Raw genomic sequence first — 24857 nt, 5'->3', positions numbered from 1 at the left:
TTTTTTAAATAGCTCATATTTCAAAAAACTTTCATGAAATCTCTTATTGTATGATTTCAATCATTATTTTTAATAATTATGTTATATTTAATTTTGGAGTCTCACAGAACCAGATACCCTTTGAAAGCGTCATGGATGTGACATTGCTATGTTGTTCCATGATAACTAATATGTGGCACATCAACATCATGTTAAAAACAACTGGTTCCACCACATATGCTACATTCTGATCATAATATTTTTAAAAGATTCAAACAAACTAGACAAACTTTGAAGTATGGCAACAACTAAGATCATTCACTGGCATCCTTCAGTCTCAAAAGACTATGGTATTGTGTTCTGGAAAGAGATCCTAACACAACATCTGGAGCTGTATGGAGAGCTGGAGCGTCCTCTCCAGAACACAAGGCCTGGTTAGATTAACATGGAGATACTGTTACCCAAGCAGCAGATCCCCCCACCCTCTCCACATCACTGGAACAGCAAAGCCAATACAATTGGTTCCAGCTGCGTCATAGGAGTTACCAGAACATGATTGCACATAGTCACGAACTGCTTCCAGGACTCTGGCTCTGGATTTTGTCTCGAGGTTGACTCCTAAAGCCTTTTCCAGTAGTGGATGTAGCCACAAGGCAGTGGAGGTTTGAAGTCAGAGTTTCCCTTCTCCTAGAAGATGGTTCTGCCGCTTTATCTGCCATTGCGGCATAGAGCCCTCTTCCACTTTCAAAACTGTTGACCGCCTTCTCCTGTAACCCTGGAAAGGGGCCCTTATAATGTGCTACCAGCCGGACCATGGTTTTTAGAGAGGTATTAATCTTCCAGCACTCCTCCTCACTCCAGAACTCCTGCTCCAGATTTTGCTTCGAGGTTGACTCCTGAAGCCTTTCCCACAGATGGGCATGGCCACAAGGCAGTGGAAGTTTGAGATTGGAGTTTTCCTTCTCCTACATGGGTTGCCTTCCAAGGCTAATGGACACTGTCTAACTGGTTTCTTTTTCCACGCACACGGCTAACACAATTTCCCATTTATACTCAAACAGCCACTCTCCCCTCCCCCTAAAAACAGATTCATCCATGAGGTGAGCGGAAGCACAACTATGATCAAAGAACTGAAATTTAAATCTTACATGGAGAGATTGAAGAAATTAGATATGCATTTGACCTCACATAAGAAAAGATCAAAACTTGTTTTTACCTCCTAGAGAGTATGACACAGAATAATGGTTTTAAATTACAGGCAGCCAGATTGGAGATGAATGTTTTTTTTTAAAAAAAATAAATGCTCATAGTAATAACAATTTGACAACGGAACTAAATCACCAAGAGAAGTAGTGAATTGTTCTTTCCTGGATATCTGCACAAACTTTGATAAAAATGCTTTAACTTAAATTTCTGTACTGAGCAATATACTGAATTCAATGTCTGTTTCCAATTGAATACATAAGTACATAAAACTATTCAAACAATAAATTAGAAAATCGCTAATTATGAGCTAAAATTCAATAAAAACCAAGTATAGTATAAATAATCCCAAAACATTTTTACAGATTTTTGAAATTTAAAATTACCTGTATGCATCGTCTTCTTTCAAATCTCATACCATCCTGTAGGGTGGGTGGAAGAGGCCAGCAGCAAACCCTTTAACATAAAGAATAATTAGTTAGATGGTATCAGGAGAATTCTTTAACAGGATATGATTCTGCCTTTAACAAGTCATTCCAGTATTAGTTACTATGAATGAAAGCAGCTGTCCAAGGTCTGAGAAAGAAGATTTTCATACCTCTGTATATCACACTGAATTATACAAAAGATTTTTCTCCATATTATTAATTTGAAAATTCATGGCCTCTACATGGGAAAACACAAGTTATGCCTCAAGGTTATTAAAACATACTAGATCAGGGAGAGAATGTTTGGCAAAGCATTGCTTAAAGATAAATCCAGAGTCACATTAGGTGACATTCAACAATATTTTAAAAATAAATATTTTAAGGTAAAAATATTTTTAAATGGACCTCACTCTATAAAGTTTCCTTCTTCTGATGTATTATTATTCCATTCAGCTTTAATGCCTATTATGCATGTTTTCATACCATAGTCTAACTCTGAAATTACAATTTTTAATGGGAATATATTCTTTGACTAAAATTTTGCTTGGATGTTATCTTTCAAACACATTTGATCACACTTTATCTAATAACATAGGTAGTAGACGTACTAAAGGGATTGTGAAATGTTTTTGTTCTTTTTTATAAGAACCATCTAACTGCTTTACATTGATAAATTAAACAGAACCTAGTAAAATTAGGTCCCAGTTTTATTTATATTTTGCACTACCATTACAACCTATTAATAATACAACCATACAACCACAGGATACATTAGTGAACTTGAGTATATAAACAATCAGATCTTTCTATTTTACAGTAGGTTCTTGTTTTCCATATTCAAAGATTTTTCAGATCTAATTTTGAGTCATGTGTACAATGCTAAAAAACTAAACTACTTTTTTAGCAGCACAGTAAAACCTCATTCTCTATTGAGCAGATTCTAGATGCAATGGACAAAGTTTGAACTCTCAAATAAAAGTCAGTCTATTGTTGAGCAAATAAATCAAGACAATATTCATACATGTTACATAAGCTGCATAAAATTATATAAATTTTATTTGCATCATGCAAAATTTATGTACCCTGCACCATTTTACAAACATTCAGCTTTAATGGACATCTGCTCTAATAAAAATGCCATTTAAAAATATATATATTATCTACTACTTAACATCAATTTTGTTTCTTCATAGTTTAGGGAACTGTAGTCCTTACTTACCAACTATCTGTTCAATGACCAATTGAAATTGAAATTTAGTATTACTAACACTCAGTCCACAAAGTTCTGGCTGTTGCAGCACCACAACTGACAATTTTGCTTCTTGGCAACCAGCTCATATGAAAGTTGCAGCATCCACACAATCACTTGTCATTTGAGATCTCCCTACGACTTCTCATAAGCAAAATCAATGGGGAAATTGGCAGGGAAGATTACAAATCAGGGTCTTATTTTCTTTTGACCACTGAATAAGCACTTGGCCTTATTTTTGGGGAGGGCTTATTTTAGCGCATGCACTCAAAAGCTCGATTGGGCTTATTATCCGGGGAGGTCTTCTTTTCTGGGAAACAGGGTAGTGTTGTGCCATCCACATCCTTCCTGTACTCACATATCCCACACCCCAAATTTTCTACATTTACTGTGCTGCAATACTCCACTTCCCATCCCCAGCATCTTTGAATATTGGGTTTTCAATGGTAACCAGGATTACTGAGATTATTGTCATCAAGTCGTATGAAGTCATTCTTTATGACTGCTTCACTTAGTGGCATTAAGTCTGGCCCTGATTGTTGTGATAACCCAAGGACTGCATATAAAATATTCAAAGTCAACGTATTGCTAGAATTTTTCTCCATAATTTCACACATATTATAAACAAGGATTTTTATAATAATATACCGTTTCCCTGAAAATAAGACCTCCCCAGATAATAAGCCCAATTGGCCTTTTGCATGCACGCACTAAAATAAGCCCTCCCCTGAAAATAAGCCCTCCCCTAAAATATTTAAATGCATGCACAGCTGGTCCCCCACCATTTCCTGGGGGGAGAAGTGGGGAACATGCTCCATGTGCCCCACATGCACCTGCCATCTATGCAGAATGACCTCGCGGAAGCCACTTCCACAAATCCTAGCTACTGTGCTACTTCTCTTAGTGGCACCCGTAAAAAGAGTGGCAGCGATACTAGGGCTGGCAAGAGTGTGCCAGAAACAGAGACAGAACTTCTGGCCCTCTCTGGATCAGCTGATCTACGGGCTGAGGTTAAGGAGCCAACTGCACCTCAAAAATAAAACCTCCCCGAAAATAAGGCCAAGTGCTTATTTTGGGAGTCAAAAGAAAATAAAAACGTAATCTAAAAGCAATCTGAACATCAGCAATCCATATAATTTGTTTTATTTTTAACTATTTTAATGAATTAATTATCACAATTCACTTAAAACTTATTTCCCCAATTCCACAAAGATTTTAACAAAAACCAAATGTTATAATTTTTTTATCATTTCAGACGTTACACATTAACTTTCAGTAACTTGGATATATTACAGTGGTTCTCAACCTTCCTAATGCCGCGACCCTTTAATACAGTTCCTCATGTTGTGGTGACCCCCAACCATAAAATTATTTCCATTGCTACTATGTAACTGTAATTTTGCTACTATTATGAATCGTAATGTAGATATCTGATAAGCGGAATGTATTTTTATTGTTATAAATTGAACATTAATTATTCAAGCAGTGATTAATCACAAAAACAATATGTAATTATATATTGTGAAATATGTAATTCTAATTACAAATAAATGAAATTTTGTCTTGAAGCATGGTTTGGCACAGGGGTCGGCAATTTTAAACACTCAAAGAGCCATTTGGATCCGTTTCCCACAGAAAACATCAGGAGCTACAAAACCTGGGTGGGTGTGGTCAACTCAGCATCACTCCCACCAGTCACATGACATCCCCCCCCAAGACATGCCTATCCAGGTTTCCTGGCTCAGTGTTTTCTGTGGGAATAGGGCCTCTCTCTCTTATCTCTCTCCCTCCCTCTCATTTGTTTTTCTCTATTTTTTCTCTCTCTTTCTTTCTTTCCTTCCCTTTCCCTCTTTCTTTTTCTTTGTTTCTCACTGATTACGATAGCAAATCCAAAATAAAGTTATTAATTGTAGGAAATTGCTTCTCTGTAATCTTTTCATGGTGATCTCTAAGTTGATAGAACCTGGCAAGATTGTATTAACAGCAATAGGATATATATTTTGATTTCTTTTGAGTTTGACAATACCCAAAATTATAAATAATCTTATTTTCAGATGCATTTTTTGCCATCTTTTTTGCCATAACAGATGGCAAAAAATCAGACTTGCTTACAATTTGTGCCTTCTGGCAAACTGCAGTTTCCTTGGCAAGAGATCTAGCTTGCCATTGCTTTTATCATAGGTCTGAGAAAGATAGTTTCTTTCTTTCTTTCCTCTTCCTCTTTGTTTCCCTATATTTTCCCTCTCTCCCATTCTCTACTTCCAGCTCTTTCATTTCTCTCTCTTTCTTCCCTTTTCTCTTTCATCTCTTTCTTGCACGTGCAAGCAAACTACCCTCCTGCGCCGGGATCACGGCGGCGGGGACAGCGGCTCCTTCCACTGTCACCACTGAGAAGGGAGTAACTGGCTGTGCAGGAGAGCCATACAGCACAGGAGAGCCATGCTGTGCAGGAGACTCCTCAGCGGCAGACTCAGGTCAGCGCCAGCCACGGTCCCCTTCGTGTTGGCTCAGGAAGGAGCCGGAGCAGCCATCTCTGGATGCAGAGAGGGAGGAGTTCCAGAGCCTTGCGCAAGGAGAGCTGTGTAGCGCAGGAGAACTGGAGCTCTTCCCTCCCTGCACCCAACCGGCTGCTGCTGCTGCTCCCCATTCCCCTCCTTCCTGAGCCAACACGAAGGGGACCGCGGATCGTGCTGACCCGAGTCTGGTGCTGAGGAGTCTCCTGCACAGCGTGGCTCGCCTATGCTGCATACCCAGTTACTCACCTCATTGCACAGTGGCGACAGCGGGAGGAGTAGTTTCCCCCTCCGCCTTGATCCTGGCCCAGGAGGGTATTTTGCTTGCACGCATGCGCACAAGAGATGAGCACAAGAAAAGGGCTGGAGCTCTTCCCGACACTGAGTTGCCTGCAAAGGACGCAGAGTTGCAAAAGCAGGCGAGAGCTCATGCCTCCTCGGGGTGGAGAGTTGATTGCGCGACTGGGTCAGCAGGGAGCCGCAGGAGAGGGGCCAAAGAGCTGCATGCCTACACTATATCATGGGTAACAGTCTTAATAGGGAATCTCAGCGTACGCGCATCTCATGTTCCTTTATTTTATTTTCCCTGCCTTGTTTTACACCTCAGAAATGGTATCTCTTGTCTTCCGAAGCTCTGCCCATCAACCTCCATCACTCGGAACGAGCTGCTTTCCCAGTGTCCTCTGTGCTGCGTGTGTTTCTCTTCCCCCCCCTTTGCCTCCATTCCAGCTCCTTTCACCCTACCCACCACACACACACACACACGCAAACACACACTGTGAACTTGGGCGCTTGGCCACCTTGGGCGAGAGGAGCAGCAGAACCCCCTCACCTACCGGCGCAAGATTTTGTTCTTTCCTTCTCCAGCCGCGTGCATGGTGATCCCACTTCGCAGACTTTCAACCAGTAACCCCCTCCTCCCCTTCCCGTGTCCCCACTGCAGTCCCCCTTCCCTTCTTCTGTTCGGTTTCCAGCTAACGGTTTCCTCCTCGGAAGAGCCAGTGATGTCAGGTGGAGACTCGGCGGCTGCCACAGCCTCTCCTCATCCACTGCTTTTCTCACTGCCCAAGCCTCCCCCTTTGATGCAGCTCAACCCCGGCGAAGGTGTGTGTTCTGTAGGAACTCCCGGGCAGGAACAGTCGCTGAAAAACGTCCGCATGGGAGGCCAGCCAGAGTGGCCTGCTGGGAAGCCCTTCAATCTTCTGGCACATCTCCTTCCGCCGTGCGGGCAACCCAAGCCGCTCCTTCCCTTCGGCCTGGCTTCTCACCAGCCTCTCTGTGGGAGGCTCCTTGGCGACCCCTGTGAAAAGGTCGTTCGACCCCCAAAGGGGTTACGACCCACAGGTTGAGAACCGCTGATATATTAAATACTACAAGCATAAAGCTTCCAAAAAAGTTTAAAATATTATGGAACATAGAAATGAATTAAAAATGCAATCTAAAGCTTTCCATACATTCAGTGAATAAAACCTATGACAATGAGGCATTAATAACAGATACATAGTACAGCACTTAAGACCTATAAACCACTCCATAGTGCTTTATGGTTCATTGTAAGTGGCATATTGCCCCCAACAAGGTCCTCATTTTACAACCTTGAAAGGATGGAAGGCTGAGAGAACATTGAGCTGGTGAGGATCGAACCCTGGCAGTCAGCAGAATTAGCCTGCAATAATGCATTCTGCACCACTATAGCTCTTATATGGCACTTTTACTTATTAAAAGTAGTGGATTGATGTTAGTTCTGACCCACCAAAGATACAATTTATCAAAACATTTGCACATAGTTAAAAATAATACATTTATATGTGATACTATAGAAAGAGGATGCTACTAAAGAAAAACGACCATTAATTCAGAACAGATTCAAAGCGACTGGATGGATCTGAGCATTTACAGACTGGATGCCCTTCCTGATGCCTATGTGAAATTTCCAACAAATATTTTTTTGTTTGTATCCTAGGAGAAAAACATCTGCTGCTATCTAGGATTGAACTCTAAACCTTTCTAGGCAAACGTCTTCACCCCTAGGCCACCACACTACTTGTTTTTAACAATGATGTAGGCTAGAAATGTTATAAATGGATCAAAACCCTCTCAACCATTATTCAAATGACCTTCAATGTAAAGTACCGTATTTTTCAGAGTATAAGATGCACCTTTTTCCTTCAAAAAAGAGGCCGAAAATCTGGGTGCGTTTTCCTGCATCAGCAAGCAGCCAGCCTCAAGAGGAAGTGCTCATGTCATTTGCTAAGAATTTAAAATTTCTAACCATGTTATTGTATATTTTGTTTTTTCTCCCCTAAAAGAGTTCAATTGAATGTTTTTCAATTGAATTACACAGCTTACTGTATTTTTCAGCATATAAGACGCACCGTTTTCTCTCAAAAAAGAGGCTGAAAATCTGAGTGCGTCTTATACACTGAATACAGCAATTTTTGTCTCCCAAAACCCCATCCCTTCACCAAAATGGCCGTGCAGAGCCTGTAGAAGGCTTTCAGAGAGCTCTTGGAAGCTGGAGAAAGTAGATATGAGTGAAAAACGGGCCATTATTTTGCTTAATTGCCCCCCCAGCCCCCAAGAGTACTGTATAAGCCTCCTAAAGGCTATGCATGCAATTTTTTTGACAAAAAATGGGCCCATTTTTGTGAAAACGACCATTGGTCTTGCCTGAAGGGTCCTTTTCTGCAGACTGTGAGAGAGTCCAAGCTGTGGGTTATTTCAGTCTGGTTGCCCTGAAACTGAGGAAAGACTTTTCCTTGGCCACGCCTCCAGGAGTGCCTAATCCCCAGAAATTTGAGACACTTTGGCCGTGGAGATGCAGCTGAAGACGACCGTAGAATGGAACCGTGTTGGCACGACGATCCGTAACCCCGGACAGACCAGAGTGGGTTGGACTCTCTCGCAGTGTGCAGAAAAGGACCCTTCAGGTAAGACCAATGGTCGTTTTCCTGCACACTGCTTAGAGAGTCCAAGCTGTGGGACATACCCAAGTTAATGTCCATCTGGGCGGGCAGAATCAGAGTCACGGGTTACGACAGAAGTAGTCACTGCCTGCAGCACCCGCCTGCCAAAGGCCGCCTCAGCTGAAGCAAACGTGTCTAACTTATAGTGTCTGATGAACGGAGACGGTGTGGACCACGCGGCTGCCCTGCAGATCTCCTTGATCGGCGCCTGCATGGCCCAAGCTGAAGTCGCCGCACTGCGCGTCGAGTGAGCCGTAATTCGGATAGGAACCGCTCTCGACTGTAGTTCGTACGCAGATGCAATACAGGCTCTGAGCCATCTGCCAATCGTGGACGAAGAGACTTTCTTCCCTAGCGATCCGGGCTGGAAAGATATAAAGAGAGCCTCGGACTTCCGGAAATCGGAGGTGCGATGGACGTAGATTTTTAGTGCTCGTCGCACATCAAGCTTGTGCCATTTGCGCTCGCTCGGATGCGGGCAAAAGTTCGGCAACACAACCTCCTGCGCTCTGTGGTACCAGGAGTTGACCTTGGTGAGAAAGGTCGGATCAAGCCGCAAAACGACCCTGTTGGAATGGACGCCGCATAAGTCCTGGCGCATAGACAGAGCCGTCAGCTCCGAGATCCGACGGGTGGAGGTGATGGCAATGAGAAAAGAAGTCTTTAGTGAAAGGTGCTTGAGAGAGGCTGTCTGGAGAGGCTCAAACGGCGGACCCGTGAGAGCCTGTAGTACCACAGAAAGTTGCCATGTCGGATAACGGTGGACCGTGGGAGGCCAGATGTTAGAGGCACCCTTGAGAAAGCAGCGCACCCTGGGAACCTTGTTGAGAGGAAGAGAAGGGTCGCCGGACCAAACGGTAGACAAGGCCGCCACCTGGCGACGAAGCGTGGCCGGAGCAAGACCCCTCTCAAGGCCCCCCTGCAGAAAGTCCAGCACCCTTGCCATTGGAGCAGTGACGGGGTCAAGTCCTGAGTCCTCACACCAATGGGCGAAGGTAGCCCAAGTGGAGTCGTAAATCCGAGTCGTCGAAGGACGCCGAGCCACTTGAATGGTGTGGACGACGTCATCTGACAGACCTTCAGCCCTTAGCAGGTCCCTCTCAAGTGCCAAACGGCCAGCTACAGCCATTGGGGCTCCGGATGGACAATGGCCCCTTGGCTGAGGGAGACCTGATCCAGGGGAATCCACCACGGCGGGGACACCAACAGGCTTACCAAGTCGGCGAACCACGACCTCCGGGGCCAGTGGGGCGCCACGAGTACAACTTCTGCCCCCTCTTCTATGATCTTGATTAGAAGACGGGGAAGGAGTGGAAGAGGAGGAAACGCATAGAGGAGGCCGCGAGGCCAACTGCAGTGAAGAGCATCCGTTCCTTCCGCTCCCGGACACTGGAAACGGGAGAAAAAGCAAGGAAGATGCATGTTGGCTTTTGTCGCAAACAGGTCTATCATCGGTAGGCCGAACCGGAGTCTATTGGTGGTCCTGCTCAGCCAGTCCGCCTGGGTGTTGTCCACGCTGGAGATGTGGTCGGGCGGATCGATTCCAGGTGCCGCTCCGCCCATAGTCCCAAGGCCTCCGCCTCTGCCATCAGCCTTTTTGACCTGGTGCCGCCCTGGCGGTTGATGTGCGCCTTCGTGGCGACATTGTCCGTCATCAATAGGACATGACGGTGGCGTATGTGACGGTGGAAATGACGGAGGGCCAACCTCACAGCTCGCAGCTCCAGAAGGTTGATGCTGCAACGCGATTCCGCCGGGGATCACTTGCCTTGGACCACGAGATGATCCATGTGCACTCCCCAACATGCGAGACTGGCGTCGGTGGTGATAACCAGCTGGTCGGGCTCCTTGAACAGGTGTCCCTTGGTCAGAGCTGGAGAAGTCCACCACCGGAGGGACCTCTTGACTGACTGAGGTACTGGAATCAGTCTTGGTGAGTTGCTCCTGTTGGCCCTCTGATGAGGAAGAAGCAGCCACTGCAGGGCTCTGGAGTGGAGATGAGGCCAAGGGATGATCGACAGACAGGAGATCATCTTCCCCAGTAGTTGTGAAAGGACAATCGGAACCTGCCTTGCTTGCTGTACAGAGAGAGTCATGGACCTGAGGGCCTCTAACCTGTCTTGGGAGAGGAACACCCTGCAGGAGATGGTGTCTATCACCGCCCCCAAGTGATTGATCTTGGTGATTGGGGTAAGGTGACTTTTTTCGAGATTTAGGGAGAACCCGTGATGCCTGAGGGTCCTCATGGTTATCTGGAGATCCCGCAAGGCCTGCCGCCTGGACGACGACTGAATAATGATGTTGTCTATGTAGCATTGGAGCCTTATGGGCCTGCGGCGGAGGTGGGCCGCCACTACCGCCAGAACCTTGGTGAAGGTCCTGGGGGCCGAGGACAGGCCGAATGGAAGGGCCCTGTACTGGAAGTGGTGGCCTGCATAAAAGAAGCGCAGGAACTTCCGATGTTGGGGGTGAATTGGGATGTGTAGGTAAGCCTCCTGCAGATCTATGGAGGTGAGGAGGTCTCCCTGGCGGATCCCCGCCAAAATGGACTGGAGGGACTGCATCTTGAACCTCCGATAGGCAATGTGCCTGTTGAGGTTCTTGAGGTCCAAGATGGCCCTCCACCCCCCCCGAATTCTTGGGGACCAGGAAGAGAATAGAGTAGAACCCTCTCCCCTCCTGGTCCGGGGGCACCTGCTCGATGGCATTGATCTCCAGGAGGTGGAGGACCTCCTGGTTCATCTGCTCCCTCTTGGTGGGACATGAGAGAGTGGGGCACCTGATAAAGTTTCTGGGAGGAGAGGATAGGAATTCTAGGGATAGACCCTCCCTGACCACCTGTAAGACCCAGGCATCGTGAGGCATCTGGGCCCAGTGGGAGGCAAACAGCTGCAGTCGATCCCCGATTGGAGATGAGCTCGGGGAGTCACTTGGACTTCCGGAAGGGCCTGTTGGAGGCGCCTCCTCGATTGAACTTACGAAAGCCAAACTGTTGCCTACTGCGGTCTCGAAAGGAAGACCTGTCCTGAGCCCTCTCCCCCTGCTGCCCAGAGTTTCTGTTAGAGGGGTAGAAGGAGGAAAACGTGGAGGGCTCTGAGGGCCGAAAGGACTGCCGCCTCGCATAAGGTCCTGTTTCTTGGATGTTGAGGGAAGGATCTTTCTTTTATCCTTTGATTCGATCAGGAAAGAATCCAAGACCTCACCAAATAATTTGGACCCCTTGAAGGGGGCAGAAGCCAATTTCCATTTATGCTTCTGGTCTGCCTGCCAATGTCGGAGCCAGAGCAATCTGTGGGAGGTGACATTCGCGGCTAGGGCCCTAGAAGCGAATTTAGTGGCATTAAGGGCCGCATCAACGGCGTACTGGGACGCCGCGATGAGCTTGGTCACGTCCTGATGAAGCCGGGCGTCCCCTGGGAGAATCTTATTTATGATGTCGCGTGACCAGATTACAGCTGCTCTACTAAAAAAGTAGGCGGAAGAAGAGGCCCTGATGGCCCAGGCCGCCGCCAGGTGAGCCTTGTGACAGACTTTCTCAGCCTTTCTGTCCTCCGCCTTGAGGCCTTCAGACAGGTCCGCAGGTAGGGAGGCGTTAGAAGTAAGGGCCGTAATGGGAGGATCCACTGCCGGGAGAGCCAGGAGGTCTTCCAGGAGAGGCTCCATTGTGTACAGTTTCTTGTCTACCCCACTAGGTGAGGACAAGGAGGCTGGCTGAACCCACTGACGCTGGATAAGGTCTAGAAACAACCCGGGAACGGGGACCAACTCTTGTTGGGAAGTTGGAGCGTCGAACATGACCGCATTAGGGTTTACTGGGGCCGAATCAGTCTGAGTGGTAGTGGGCTTTGGTTTGATGCCCACCGGTGGCCTTCACCTTGCGGAGGACCGACTTAAACAAGGTGGGCTTGAACAGGCCGGAGTAAGAAGGGGTATCCGGGGAGAGGTCCTCATCCTCGGACAGACCCTGCTCTATGGGATCCGCTGCCTCCAAGGCCGAGGTCTCGCTCACAACGGAGGACTCCAGGGATGGATGGCGCACCCGCTTGGCCGGGGGAGGACCGCCCTGAGCCTTGGGAATCGAAGGAGCCGCCTGCCTATCCCGTGCCCGCATGGCATCAGCTATGCCCTTGGCTATGGCACGTTCCACTATCGCCTGCATCCTAGGAGACAGCTCGGGATCCTGGTCCGAGTCACCATCAGCGCCCAAAGGCTCCTCCCCCTGGGAAGGAGAATCCTCCTGGGGAACAGCTTCCAGGGCTGGTTCTTGTTCAGGGAACCAAGAATTGGCAGGTGAGGGAGGTTCAGAAAAAGACCGGTCAGGGGACAGATTTTGAGAGTCAACCTCTTCTGCCATAATGGCTGTCAAATCCCTTCTGGGAAGTGGGAGGACAAAGGAATCCCCTGAGGGAGTCTCCTTAGCTGCTCTGCGACGGGCTTTTTCAAATTGCTTGTCAAGCGCCCTTTGGCGCCTGGCAGCGTCCCTAGCCTCAGCAGCAGATGGAGTTCTGAGGGGAGGGGTCTGGGAGGGAGCCCTGTCTCCACTAGCCCCCCCCCACCCAAAGATATAGAAGGAACCTGATCCAGTCCCTGGGAGGGTCCCGGTCTACTGGACAGAGGTCCTGATTTCTCCATGCCTAGGTTGCACGAGCAAGCAAGCACAGGCCGAATGAGAGAGAGCTGCAGTAGATGATATTCTGCTCTGTAACAAAGGATAAGAGAGAAAAGTCAGTAAACAGGCCATATGCAAATATAAAGTATAATGTAATAAAGAGCGAAGAGCAGAAAGGTGTCTGAGTTGGAGGTTTATTAACATCAGGCGTATAGTCAGTGATAGACAAGCCTGGCAGGGATGAGGGGAGGCTTGGGCCTTGAGAAGGTCAGGATTACTGTAGGCCTCCCAGGCTGGGCGAAGGTCTTTGATTAGGCCAAGGCACCAGCTCCGCTCGCCCAGGAATGGCGAAAAATAAGTAGACAGAGGAGAGGCAAAGGCCAGAGGGCCGAAACCCTTGCTGGCCTACTGCCCCTCAGCGATCCCTGCTGTAGCATGGCTGCGCGGCCTGCAGCTGGGCCTAAACGGCAAATTCGCACCTAAAATGGCCGCCGCACCATGAGGGAATAGTAAGGGCCATGAGGTGATCGCCCTAGCCCTGGGCGATCGCACTCGCGCCTCCGCGGCAGTTCCTATAAGCGAGGGGCTTGAAAAAACGAAGAACTCGCAAGAAAACAATAAAAAGGGAACCCGAGGGGTTAATCAGGCTCCTGGAGCCTTCCTGCCGCCGCTCGTGCCGTTTTAAAAGGCACAGCAAGCCTCCGAGATCGGCCTGAGGAGATCGACAAAGGAGGCCCTTCCCCCAGCCAAACGCTTACCTCCTGCTTCCTGGAGGCTTGAATACAGCAATTAGTAAAGAACGACAAAGATAAAGGCAAGAATGCCTAAGGGGAAAAATATACTCAGCAGGAAAAGTCAGAAGAAATAAAGAGAGTCCAAGCAAAGCACTATTTCAGCTGGAGCTCCCAAAACAGCTTCCAAACGGGCCAAACTGAGGAAAATTTCTGGGGATTAGGCACGCTTGGAGGCGTGGCCAAGGAAAAGTCTTTCCTCAGTTTCAGGGCAACCAGACTGAAATAACCCAGAGCTTGGACTCTCTAAGCAGTGTGCAGGAAAAATGGGGCATTTTTTTGCTTGTTTTAGGGGCCTCCAACCCCCAGGAGCACTCTGCAAGTCTCCTAAATGCTATTCATGCCTCTTTTTTTGAAGAAAAAAAAACAGGCCCATTTTCGCAAAAAACAGAGCTTTTTTGGGAGGTTTGCAGAGTGCAAATTTTTTTATAAAATTTTCCTCTTCAAAACCTTGGTGCGTCTTACACTCCGAAAAATACGGTATATTATAGCACAATACAAGACTACAGCATTCTTTGTTACTTAAAAAACAATCTTTCAGAATGAGCTATCTGAAAAAGTTTTAGGTTAAAATTCCTTTGTCCCTAAACACTACCCATGCATACTAGTTGGAGTTTTAATTCAAAAACTGCAAGGCATAAGATTGGAGACCCTTAAGATAAGACTGTTGACAGGTTTGAACAAAGTATTGACATAAGCAATTCCTGGTTTAAAAATTAATACTTCCCCATTTGTAGCATTTTGTTTATGGATGCTATTTTGCAGAGTGGCGAATAAACCTATGGTTTGAAAGTGACTTAATGAAAATTAATCACATTAAGACTGAGAGAGCTACTATGCTATGCTATACTATACTATACTTAATTTAATATAAAAAAATATTCTCCTTGTAGTCACATCAGAGAAAAGAAGATGGAGAACATAAGCCTAAAGCATACCTGCATAATTCTGAACCATAATTTACAGGCCAACAGAATAACAATCACCAATTTTTGTATACAAGAAATCAGTCATGTTGCCTTAGAATTCTGAAACTTGCAGTTCCAGTACTTCAGGAATATGCCAGGTTCAGGAAGGCTGAAACAAAATCTGAATACACATTTGAAAATATGTACTTGTATGTAGAAAAAAACCTGGGAGATGAAGAAAAGAGTTGCTGCTAAAGGAATGGTCAAGAGACAACATACCCTGTAGCTGCATAGTGGACAGAACAAAATGCTCAGAAGGAAAGTGGCAGTGGGAGAGTTGTACCTTCAGACTTGAAAGATTCTGTTAACACAGCTTACAATAAAGTAGCACAATCTCATCTGGTCATATCCTTTGTCTGGACTACCTGGTAAATCTAACAAAATCCCAGGAACATTCAACAGATGCATCATAAATTATATTGTTGAATGAAGTTTGAAAAAGTAAGCCAAACATAAATAAAACACTAAAAGTGTGTGTGTGTGTGTCTTTAAAATGATTTTTTTTAAATAGATTGCATTATTTTTCTGCAAAGGAGTTAATGGAAAACATTCACCTGACATGTGCAGAAATAAAAAGCATAGCCACTATTAGGAAAGTGACCTATTTTAATAGTCAACCTAGTCAAATAATTTCATCTGCTGAGGAGTAAGTCAATTCTCATCAACACTTCTGCAGCATGGAGTATATATATATACAGTAGTGCAAAAGCTATCTTTAGTTTCTAAAAGTGAACAAAGAGCCTCCAAATGTTACTATTAAATATTCTTAAATTAGCAAAAAGAGAAGCTATTAAATATATGAGTAATCCAGATATATTTTTAATATTAATCTAACTTGTAAGTTTACGTTATTTTAAATTTAAATTAATTTTCCCCAACCTTCCCTCAAAATTTTGTTCTTTTAGAAGATGGTCCCAGCATGCAAGTCAAAAGACAAATAAAGCTATATTTTTAAAACTTGCAAAACCCTGTTTTTCTGATAGGAACAAACAGAAGAATTAAATTATAAGGCAAGAATGTCAAATTCAAGGACCGGGGGCCAGATTTGGCCCGCAGAGTGCTTAGATTCAGCCCACTGGGCTGCCCTGGAAACAACAGAGGCCTCCTGAGCTCAGTTTTTGCTGGCAGAGGGTTGCAGGAAGCTGTTGCAGCCGAAAATGGAGCTCAGGAGCCCATTTTCACTGGCAGAGCGCTTCGGCCACAGGCGCCCCCGACACAAATGACATCAAGCTGGCCACGCCCACACTGGGCAAGCCCACCCGGTCAAACACAACCCTAATGAGGCCATCAATGAAATTGAGTTTGACACCTCTGTTATAAGATGAAAGATTTCTTGCCAGAAAAGAAAATTTATTATTACTAACTGTAATAATTTATCCTCACTTCAGTGTTCTATAAAACATTACTGAGTTTTATTAGTTCAGCAGTATGACAATGACCATGAGTCCTAATAGGGAACAAAAGGCATTTTGATCATCTGACCTCAGCAACAGTACTAGTATTAAAAGAGAAATGGAATTTTCCAAGCAGTTCTGCTCCTAATGCTCTTAAAAATTAGAATTAAAATTGGGCTTTAAAAGTGTATTCAAAATATATATGATGTATACACCCTTATGTTAATGTCAAGTTATAAAATGTGTTATGGCTCAAACTTAGAAGCATTGTCTTTAAAATTTATCTTGCCATACAGATATGACAGATATGTATATTTTTAGAGATAAAAAGTCACTAAAAGCATGTTACTAATTATATCTAATAAGAATATATTGTTTGCTACCTAGAATTTGCAGAGCCTTTAAAATTCCTTATTGTCAAGAATGCTTGGAAAACAGTAAATATAAGAACTTCCTACCACTGCCTCTTCAATTTTGTCATGAATCAGCCTCATGCATCAGCAAGATCAACAATCTGCTAATCAAATAACACATACGCCTATTTCAGACACAACAAGATCCTATTATGATCGAGACCCAAAGGTCAGGTAAGGAAGTAGGACTACAGGTAGCCATAAAAGAAAAAGGGATAAATTTAGACTGAAATCATTTTGTTCCCATTATACAGACAGGACTAGCAAAACAGGCTAAGAGTTATATTTAGAAAACTAGCCGAATACCTGTGCTCCGCTACAAAACTATGTGATCGGGCGTGATAAATCGACACTTACAGCTTGAAAATTAATGAGTAGTTATCATTGACCTCTCCATTCTCCTCTCCCTCAGCCTTGCAGCATAGAAACCTCCCCCATCCTATCCCCTTCTCTCCCTCAGTCTGGCCCCACAGAAAGCTCCCCTATCCTATCCCATTCTCCCCTCAGGCTTGCCCCAGAGAAACCTCCCATATCCTGTCCCCTTCTCTCCCTCAGGCTTGCCCCACAGAAACCTCACCTATCTTATCACTTTCCCTCAGGTTAGCCCCACAGAAGCCCCACCTATCCTACCACATTGTCTCCCTCAGGTTTGCCCCACAGAATCCTCCCCTATCCTATCCCTTTCTCTTCCTCAGACTTACCCCACAGAAGACTCTCCTACCTTCTCTCCCTCAACGCTCCTCTCCAAACTCCTAGCCACCAGGTCGGATTAGTCACACGCAGGCCACACCCACATCCAGGTTTTCAGGTTGGGAGGGGGAGTAGAATGTCTAACAGCATCAGAGCATGTTAATAATAATATACAAAGTACTAATGCTCTGATGGTCATTTAGAAACATCCTTTGTTATCGAGCACCTAGAAGCCAAAAGGAACATACGTGCCAAATTTCAAGTTTGTAGGCTTTACAGTCCTGGAGATTTCATGATTCCTGCTTTAGTGTTTTTGTGTTTATATATATATAGATAAAACTATAAATCATTTGGGATACATTAGACCAGTGTTGGCGAACCTTTTCAGCAGACTGCCAAAACAGGAATGCACGTGCATGCACCAGAAACCAGTAGAGTAGCTCCCAGCGTGCATGTTCCGAGCTGAGCTTCCAGTTTCCAGTATGTGCATGCGTGGCAGTCACCTGGTCTTCCGGTTTCTGGCATGCATGCACGCATGAAGAACAGATAGCTGGCGCACATGTGCACACTGAAACCCGGAAGAGCAACGTGCTGGTGTGCCCGGAGTGATGGCTCTGTGTGTGCCATAGGTTTGCCATCCCGGCATTAGACTTAAGTTCATGTTGCATACGAAAGTACCAACAACCGCATCACATATCAGTATTACTCAAATGAAAGTTTCAGGTCAAATGAGAGTTTAAATCTGTGTTAACATAAATCCCAAGAATATTTCACAATTTTTTCTTTCTTCTTACATTTACTTAACTAGAAAGCTGGAATGCTACAGGATAAAGTGCTGACCTTCAGCACCATCTTGATTTCTATTTACATGCTCAGATGTAATAAATAATAATGGGGTGTATGACTGCAAAGAAGCACTTCTTTGACACAAGGCTACTTTCACAAAATAAAAGAAGCTGATTTAAGAGGCAAGACAATGGAGATGTAAACATCTTAGTTTTGATTTTGTTTTATGGAAGAAATACCCAATTTAACATTGTTTATTCCTAATTTTCCATGAGTCAGTCAGTTGGATAAATTATACACCTCTGATAATTATCAGTTTATCTGTTGTAAAATATTTATTTGGACAAAATACTGTGAGTGCATAATGAAGGTTTTATATTTTGAAGTATTTTCTATTTCTGTCTTTGTGTTCAGTAAATTAATATTTTATGTTTAAACATTTTATTAGATTATAGAATAAAGTACAAAAATGTAAAAGCAAATAGGACACAGTGGGGAGAAAAATGGGGAGGGGAGGGAGAAAAGAAAAAAAAAGTTGACTTCTGACTGCCTCTGTTACAATAGAATAAAGCATTAACATCAAACCTCAACTGTTTACTTTTCCATAATAATATAAACTAGCCATTTATATAAAAACAAATCAATCTAATCAGTAAAACCCAAAATTTCATTTTCCCCCCACCTCAAGCACAAATTCCAGAAGCAGTGTCCATGTAGCAACAAAAGTATTTATGTTCTTTTCTTTGATCAAAATGGTTAATTTAACCATCTCTGCCAACTCGATCAACTTCTAAAGCCATTCGTCAATGGTGGAAATTGAAATGTCCTTCCATTTTGTGCGTACAATAGTCTTGCAGCTGTCAACATATATAAGATCAAAGTTCCAAATATTTTTTCAAGTCTTTTTCTATTAACCACAAAAGAAAAGTTTCTGGTTTCATCTTTATATATGAATCTTACTCCAAAATTATTTTGCTTAATCACATCCACAATTAATGATAAAAGTTCCCTTCTTTACTTTTACATTTCCAACATTCATTTGGAATACCTTTATACATTCTAGATAACTTATCCAGTATTAAATACCAGCAATACATCATTTATAAAAAAATTCTTTTAAATTATAGTTTAATGCATATTTTAAACCTTTCATCCACATATTTTCCCATTGTTCAAGCATCATATTACATCAAAAGTTCTTTGCCCACTATTTTACATGTTCAGTTTCCAAATTGTTTCAGTAACATTTTATAAAACTTAGGTTCATCACTACCATACAGTAAGATTTGGCCGCGGTTCTAGTGGAATGGGCTGTTACTCGCCGAGGCAATGGGAGAGCATAACGGTCATATTCTTTGGCGATGCATGTCCGTATCCTCCGGCCTATGGTCGATGCCATAACCTTGTTACCCAGTATAGAGGGTTGAAAAGATACCAACAGGGACTCTGTCTTCCTAAGAGAGGTAGATGTTAATGTAGATGTGGAGAGCCCTTCTGACATTCAAGGTGTGCCATTTCTTCACCAAAGCATGGGTTGGGCCTGGGCAGAAGTCTGGCAAGATTATTTCCTATGCGAGCCAGCAAATTTGTTTGCTAACCTTGTGAATGTTTTCGGGAGTCTGAATGCCATCCAGTCAGTTGAGTGAGAATCCAAGGAATTAACTCTGTATTTTGCTATAATTTTCAATTCTCCGAAGGAGCTATCTGTAAAACATCTCTCTGAGCCAAGTCAACTAAGCATTGCTGCAGCTGATGAAATACCCTAGGACGGGGTTGGACTCTCCCGCAGTGCACAGAGAAGACCATTCAGGTAAGCCAATGCTCCTTATCCTGTGCGCTGCTTGGAGAGTCCAAGCATGGGACATACCCAAGCTAAATGTCACTAGGGTGAGGAGCAATAGAGTCAAGGGTCGCTTCACTAGAACGAATACCCTGGAGGACTCTTCTCCCAATTGCTGCCTCCGCTGAAGCTAACTTGTCCAGCTTATAGTTCTGCACGAACAGGGAAGGTGCCGCCCAGGTCACCGCTCTGCAGATCTCCTCTATGGGGACTTGAGTTGGCCAGACTTCGATGGTTGCGGCGCTCCTTGTGGAGTGGGCAGTGATGTGACATGGCACCAGCCTGGCCTGGTGCTTGTAAGCGAGGGTGATACAGGCACGCAACTAGTGGCCGATGGTTGAAGAGGATACCTTGCTTTCCATAGATGCCAGCTGGAAGGATATGAAGAGTGATTCAGAACACCTAAATGAAGCTGTGCACTTAACATATCTGTGTAGCACCCTCCGAACGTCAAGCATGTGCCAGTGTTTCTCTCGTGGATGCTTGGGATGGACAAAAGTCCGGTAGAATAATCTCCTGGGCCCTGTGGAACCAGAAGTTGATTTTTGGGAGAAAGAAAGGGTTCAAACGTAGAACGACCCAGTTAGCGTGAATGATGCATAACTCCCTCATAGCTCCGAAACCCTCATGGCAGAGGTGATTGCTATAAGAAAGACAGTTTTAAGAGTCAAATGTCTGATACTGGAAGAACGCAAAGGGAAGACTGGTGAATGCTCGTAACACTAACTTCCAACTCCCAGGTTGGATAGTGATGGATGACTGGCAGTCGTAGGTTCAAGGCTCCTTTAAGGAAGCTGCAGCCCCTGTGATGTCACCCATCAATCTGGTGAAAATATTGATGGAGAACTTGTGATTTTGAAGAGTTCTCATCATGATTTGGAGGTCTCATGTTGCTTGGGAGTGGGAGGACGACTCTATGAGTATGTTGTTCAAGTAGTATTGAAGGCGTACTGGACTGAGAAAAGCTGCTACTGCTGCCAGAAATTTTGTGAAGGTCATGGTGGCCGATGACACGCCAAAAAGCAGGGCTCTGTATTGGTAATGGTGGCCCACATAAAAAAATCTCAGGAACCTTTGGTGTGTTCTGCAGATTGGAACGTGAAGATACACTTCTTTGAAATCTATGGATGTTAGCAGATCTCCCTGTCTGATGCATCCGAGGATTGATTGGAGAGACTGCATCTTGAAGCGCTTGTATGTGAGATGGAAATTGAGCTTCTTCAGATCTAATATTGCTCTCCATCCTTCCAAGTTCTTTGGGACTAGAAAGAGGATGGAGTAAAACGCCAAGCCCTCCTGTCCTGCGGAAACTGTTTCTATGGCCCTGATTTCCCTCAAATGAAGGATCTCTTGCTCCATCAGACCTCTTTTGACTAGGCAGGAGGGGGTGGGGCATCGAATAGAGTGACGCAGAGGGATGGAGATGAAGTCCAGTGTCAGATCAATTTTGATTATTTGTTAATACCCACTGATCTGATGTGATCCGCTCCCATTGGGTGTGAAATAACTGTAGACGCCCTCCAACGGGAGCTGCACATTGGTGGTCACTTATAGAGATGGGAGGGCTTAGGGCCAAATCCTTGTCAAAATGGCCATTTGGAAAAGGATTGCTGTCTGTTTTTGTCACAAAAGGATCGATGGTCCTGGGACCGGTCTGCCCCTTGAGCATAAGGGCGCTGAAAGGATTGATGGCTCTAGATGTAAACTTTGTGGCATTGAGGGTGGCATCCACCATATACTCAGTCGCTGCTATAAACTCATTCACATCCTGTCTTAACCTATTGTCCCCTGCTGGAAATGTAGCCAGGAGCTGGCGAAGCCAAAGGAGGGAGGCTCTGGAGAAAAAAGACGATGAAGATGCCTTGATTGCCCAGGCTGCCGCCTGATCTGTTTTATGGCAGACCTTCTCTGCCCTCTTGTCTTCTGACTTCAGTCCCTCCAGAAGTTCAGGTGGAAGGACTGAGGTCAAAGTAAGAGCTGCCACTTGGGCATCAACTGGTGGCAATTTAAGGACTCCTCCAAGGCCGAGTCCATAGAATACAGTTTTTATCACTGCCACTAGTAGTGACTAGGGTCCCCGGTTGAGCCCACTGCCTTTGGACATAAATAATTTTGGGACAGGACCAATTTCCTGAGCCTGAACAGGCTCCTCAAACAGATCCTCACTTGGATCATCCGGATCGGGGTTGAGACACCCATGTGGATGGAGGTCTTTGTCTTGTTCAAAATGGACTTAAACACAGTATGTTTAAACAAGCCCGAAAAGGCGGGCTTGTCAGGAACTGTCCCCTCTTCCTCCAACAAATCCTGCTCTTGAGCATTCTCTTCACCACAGGCAGAGCCCTCACTGACCAGAGAGGAATGGGAGATGGAGGCCTCTGCCCCTGGTCCACTTCTGGAGGAGAGTGAGCACGGGGCGGAGTTATTCTAGGTGGGCAGCTAGCTTGCTGTTGCAGGCCCTCTGCTATGCCCTGAGAGATGGCTTTGGCAATGACCTCCTTCATTTCAGCCAATAGGACTAGTCCCTGATCCTCAGGTAAACGAACCCCCATTGCTGATGGATCCAGAGGGGCCTGGGGGGACAGGGACCTTGATGGAAACTGCTCCTCCTCCATACCTAAAGGGCAATCAAACTGATCCCAATGCTCAGCTAAGGACGGCCTGGGGCATCCTGAAGTGCTCAAGGTGTTGTCAGGAGAAAATTCCTGGCCCTCTTCCTCACTATCGGAAATGGGATGGCTAACCCTGGGTGGAGCTTGAGCCTCAATGGAACGCCACTGGGGAAAGTGTTGGGTAACTGCCTCAGATTGGCGTTGGACCTTGGTAAATTGTTTTCCCAACACTTTCTGGCCCTTTCACTTGCCTCTTCCCCTGTGTGCAACATTTGGTCCCTCGTAATGCCCCCCTGGCTGCCCTGTCAGCCCTTCTAGAATAGGCCTTGTGCTGCATGCTGGTAGATGGGCCAGGCTGTGGTGAACTTTTCTCTATAGGGATGTAATCTGCCATGCTGGGAGTTAGTTTCTAAGGCAGTGACAGGGTCAGTTCCACTCACCACCTGGCGACACCAATTTATGGGGTGATTCATCCCGTTGAGTGACTGAGGCAAAGAGCAATTCAAAACGGTGATCACAGTCATTTGGCATAAACCGGAAATGGCTCCCAGCACCTGCACAGCAGATTACAAGGATCGTGGCCACAAACTCCAAAATTGGCTAAGCTGTAAGTCAAAGGGGAGTCAAACCTGCCAGCAATTCAGACAGGAAAGCTCCTCCAGTGATTTGCACAAATAGCCAGGCAGGTCAAATCGGCAGAAGCTTTTGGCGGGAAAAAAATGTTTGAAACAAAATGGCCACGACTTGAAAATTAGCCTCTGAGCCTTGCTACCGGCTGAACTACTGATTCACTGGTCGCAGCAGCAAGGACTTGTCCTCCGCTATCACTGTCTCCAAAGGGAGAACCTTTGCTCGTAGTGGCTGTGTGGACATTAGCACTCCAACCCGCACAGGGAAGTGACAAGCCAATCATGACAACCACTAGCGCCCAAGCAGAGCCCAGGACACTGCTGTGAGTAAAACAAGGAGAATAACCGAAAAAAGTCTTCTAAGTCTGCTCTGAAGGTAGAAAAAAATAAAGGGAAAATCAAAAATTCTAAATTAAAAAAATAAAAATAAAAGGTTGGAGGGTCCAAGCTATCTGCTCTAGACTGCAGGAAAAACTTTAGACACATCCACTGGGCATAGACTGTATTGAAAAACTGGACTAGTACAAAACCAGAGGCGTAGCTAAAGATTTCCAATTCAGTCCCGGGCAGATAGGCAGAATTTAACCCATGCTTGGACTCTCCAAGCAGCGCACAGAATTGAGAATTCTCCAAAGCTGATGAAGAATGTTGAGAAGCTAATTGGTAGTCAGCCTTTGATTCTTAGTTATATAACCTCATTAAGTCATCTACCTATCAAAACTCTTTAGGGGAGGGAACTCTCAGGGGGGAGCAAACCTATCAGAAACCACAATTCCAAAGCAAAGTACTAAATATCCATAATACTAAAAACTATGTTCAAAATGGCCAACATTTGTCCCAAAGACAAAGCAGTGAACTTTATTTCAAATTTGAAACAAAACTCTCATAACCTATGGTTTTCTTCTCAGTTTGAAACAATCAGGCTTTTTTGGGGTAAAAACTTTTGGCATACCATTATTCTGTTTTCTAAATACATTTTTAGAAGGGCAATCAATCACAGCCATCACCACGTATAATCAGCACAATATAACACAAATATATAGGATTACTCTCTCCATGGCAACTAGAACTTATATGCAAGACATTAACTATGTACATATTAAATACAGACCTTGCCTATGCTTCAGCAATTTACTTTTTTATATTTCCACAACTGTTTGGATTGCCTTTTAAAAACTTCCTTCAGATTGCTTCTCCAATCAAACAGCATTCTCTTCTGTTTCATTTTTGGCAGCCTCTTTTCACATGTATCTTTAACTGTTTCTTTTTCAATCCATAATTCAGTTTTTCATTTCAGAGAATCAGTTTTATTTGAGGAGCAACTAATGTGAAATCCCCGGTGATTCACAGGTATCCCACCTGGGATCTGCCAAAGATTCTGCAAGCTCTCACATCAGCCTCATTCGAGCCGTTACACTCAGCCAGCCTGCGCTTCTTTACCCTCAAGATAGCCTTTGTCGTGGCCATTGGTACAGTGGTTGGACCCATCCTTCACCCCAAAGATGAATTCCCTGTGGAATTCCATTCCACAAGGCATGGTAAATAATCTTACCAGACTTCTGTCCAGGCGCAACCCACACCCTGGAAAAGGTATATATATGTAAAACTTTTTAAAACTTTCAATTAAAAAAAAGAGAGAGAACAGCCTCTCTTAGAAAGACACAATCCCTGTTTGTATCTTTCCAGCCCTCTTCGCTGGATAACAAGATTACAGCATCAACCATACGTCGATGGATATGGGCATATATCACTAAAGCCTACGAGCTTCAGGCTCTCCCATTGCCTAG

At 44.8% G+C, this 24857-nt stretch overlaps 1 protein-coding gene across 3 annotated transcripts in view; it reads right to left on the bottom strand.

Annotated features, from left to right (window-relative positions):
• The window catches only part of DYRK1A (dual specificity tyrosine phosphorylation regulated kinase 1A), a 138837-nt gene that overhangs the window by 89895 nt on the left and 24085 nt on the right, over positions 1-24857 (bottom strand). For all 3 annotated transcript variants that reach the window (XM_087721655.1, XM_087721656.1, XM_087721654.1), the window contains one exon: positions 1569-1638. In XM_087721655.1, coding sequence (XP_087577781.1) covers positions 1569-1578 — 10 coding nt within the window. In that variant the 5' untranslated portion in view covers positions 1579-1638. The remainder of the gene's footprint in view (positions 1-1568; positions 1639-24857) is intronic.

This window comes from Thamnophis sirtalis, unplaced genomic scaffold (genome assembly GCF_051295495.1).
Source record: "Thamnophis sirtalis isolate CommonGarterSnake01/CBP01778 unplaced genomic scaffold, rThaSir2_p1.2 scaffold_8, whole genome shotgun sequence".
Classification (NCBI taxonomy): domain Eukaryota; kingdom Metazoa; phylum Chordata; class Lepidosauria; order Squamata; family Natricidae; genus Thamnophis; species Thamnophis sirtalis.
The sequence above is the reverse complement of the archived record's forward strand: the minus strand, read 5'-3'. Positions and strand labels throughout refer to the sequence as shown.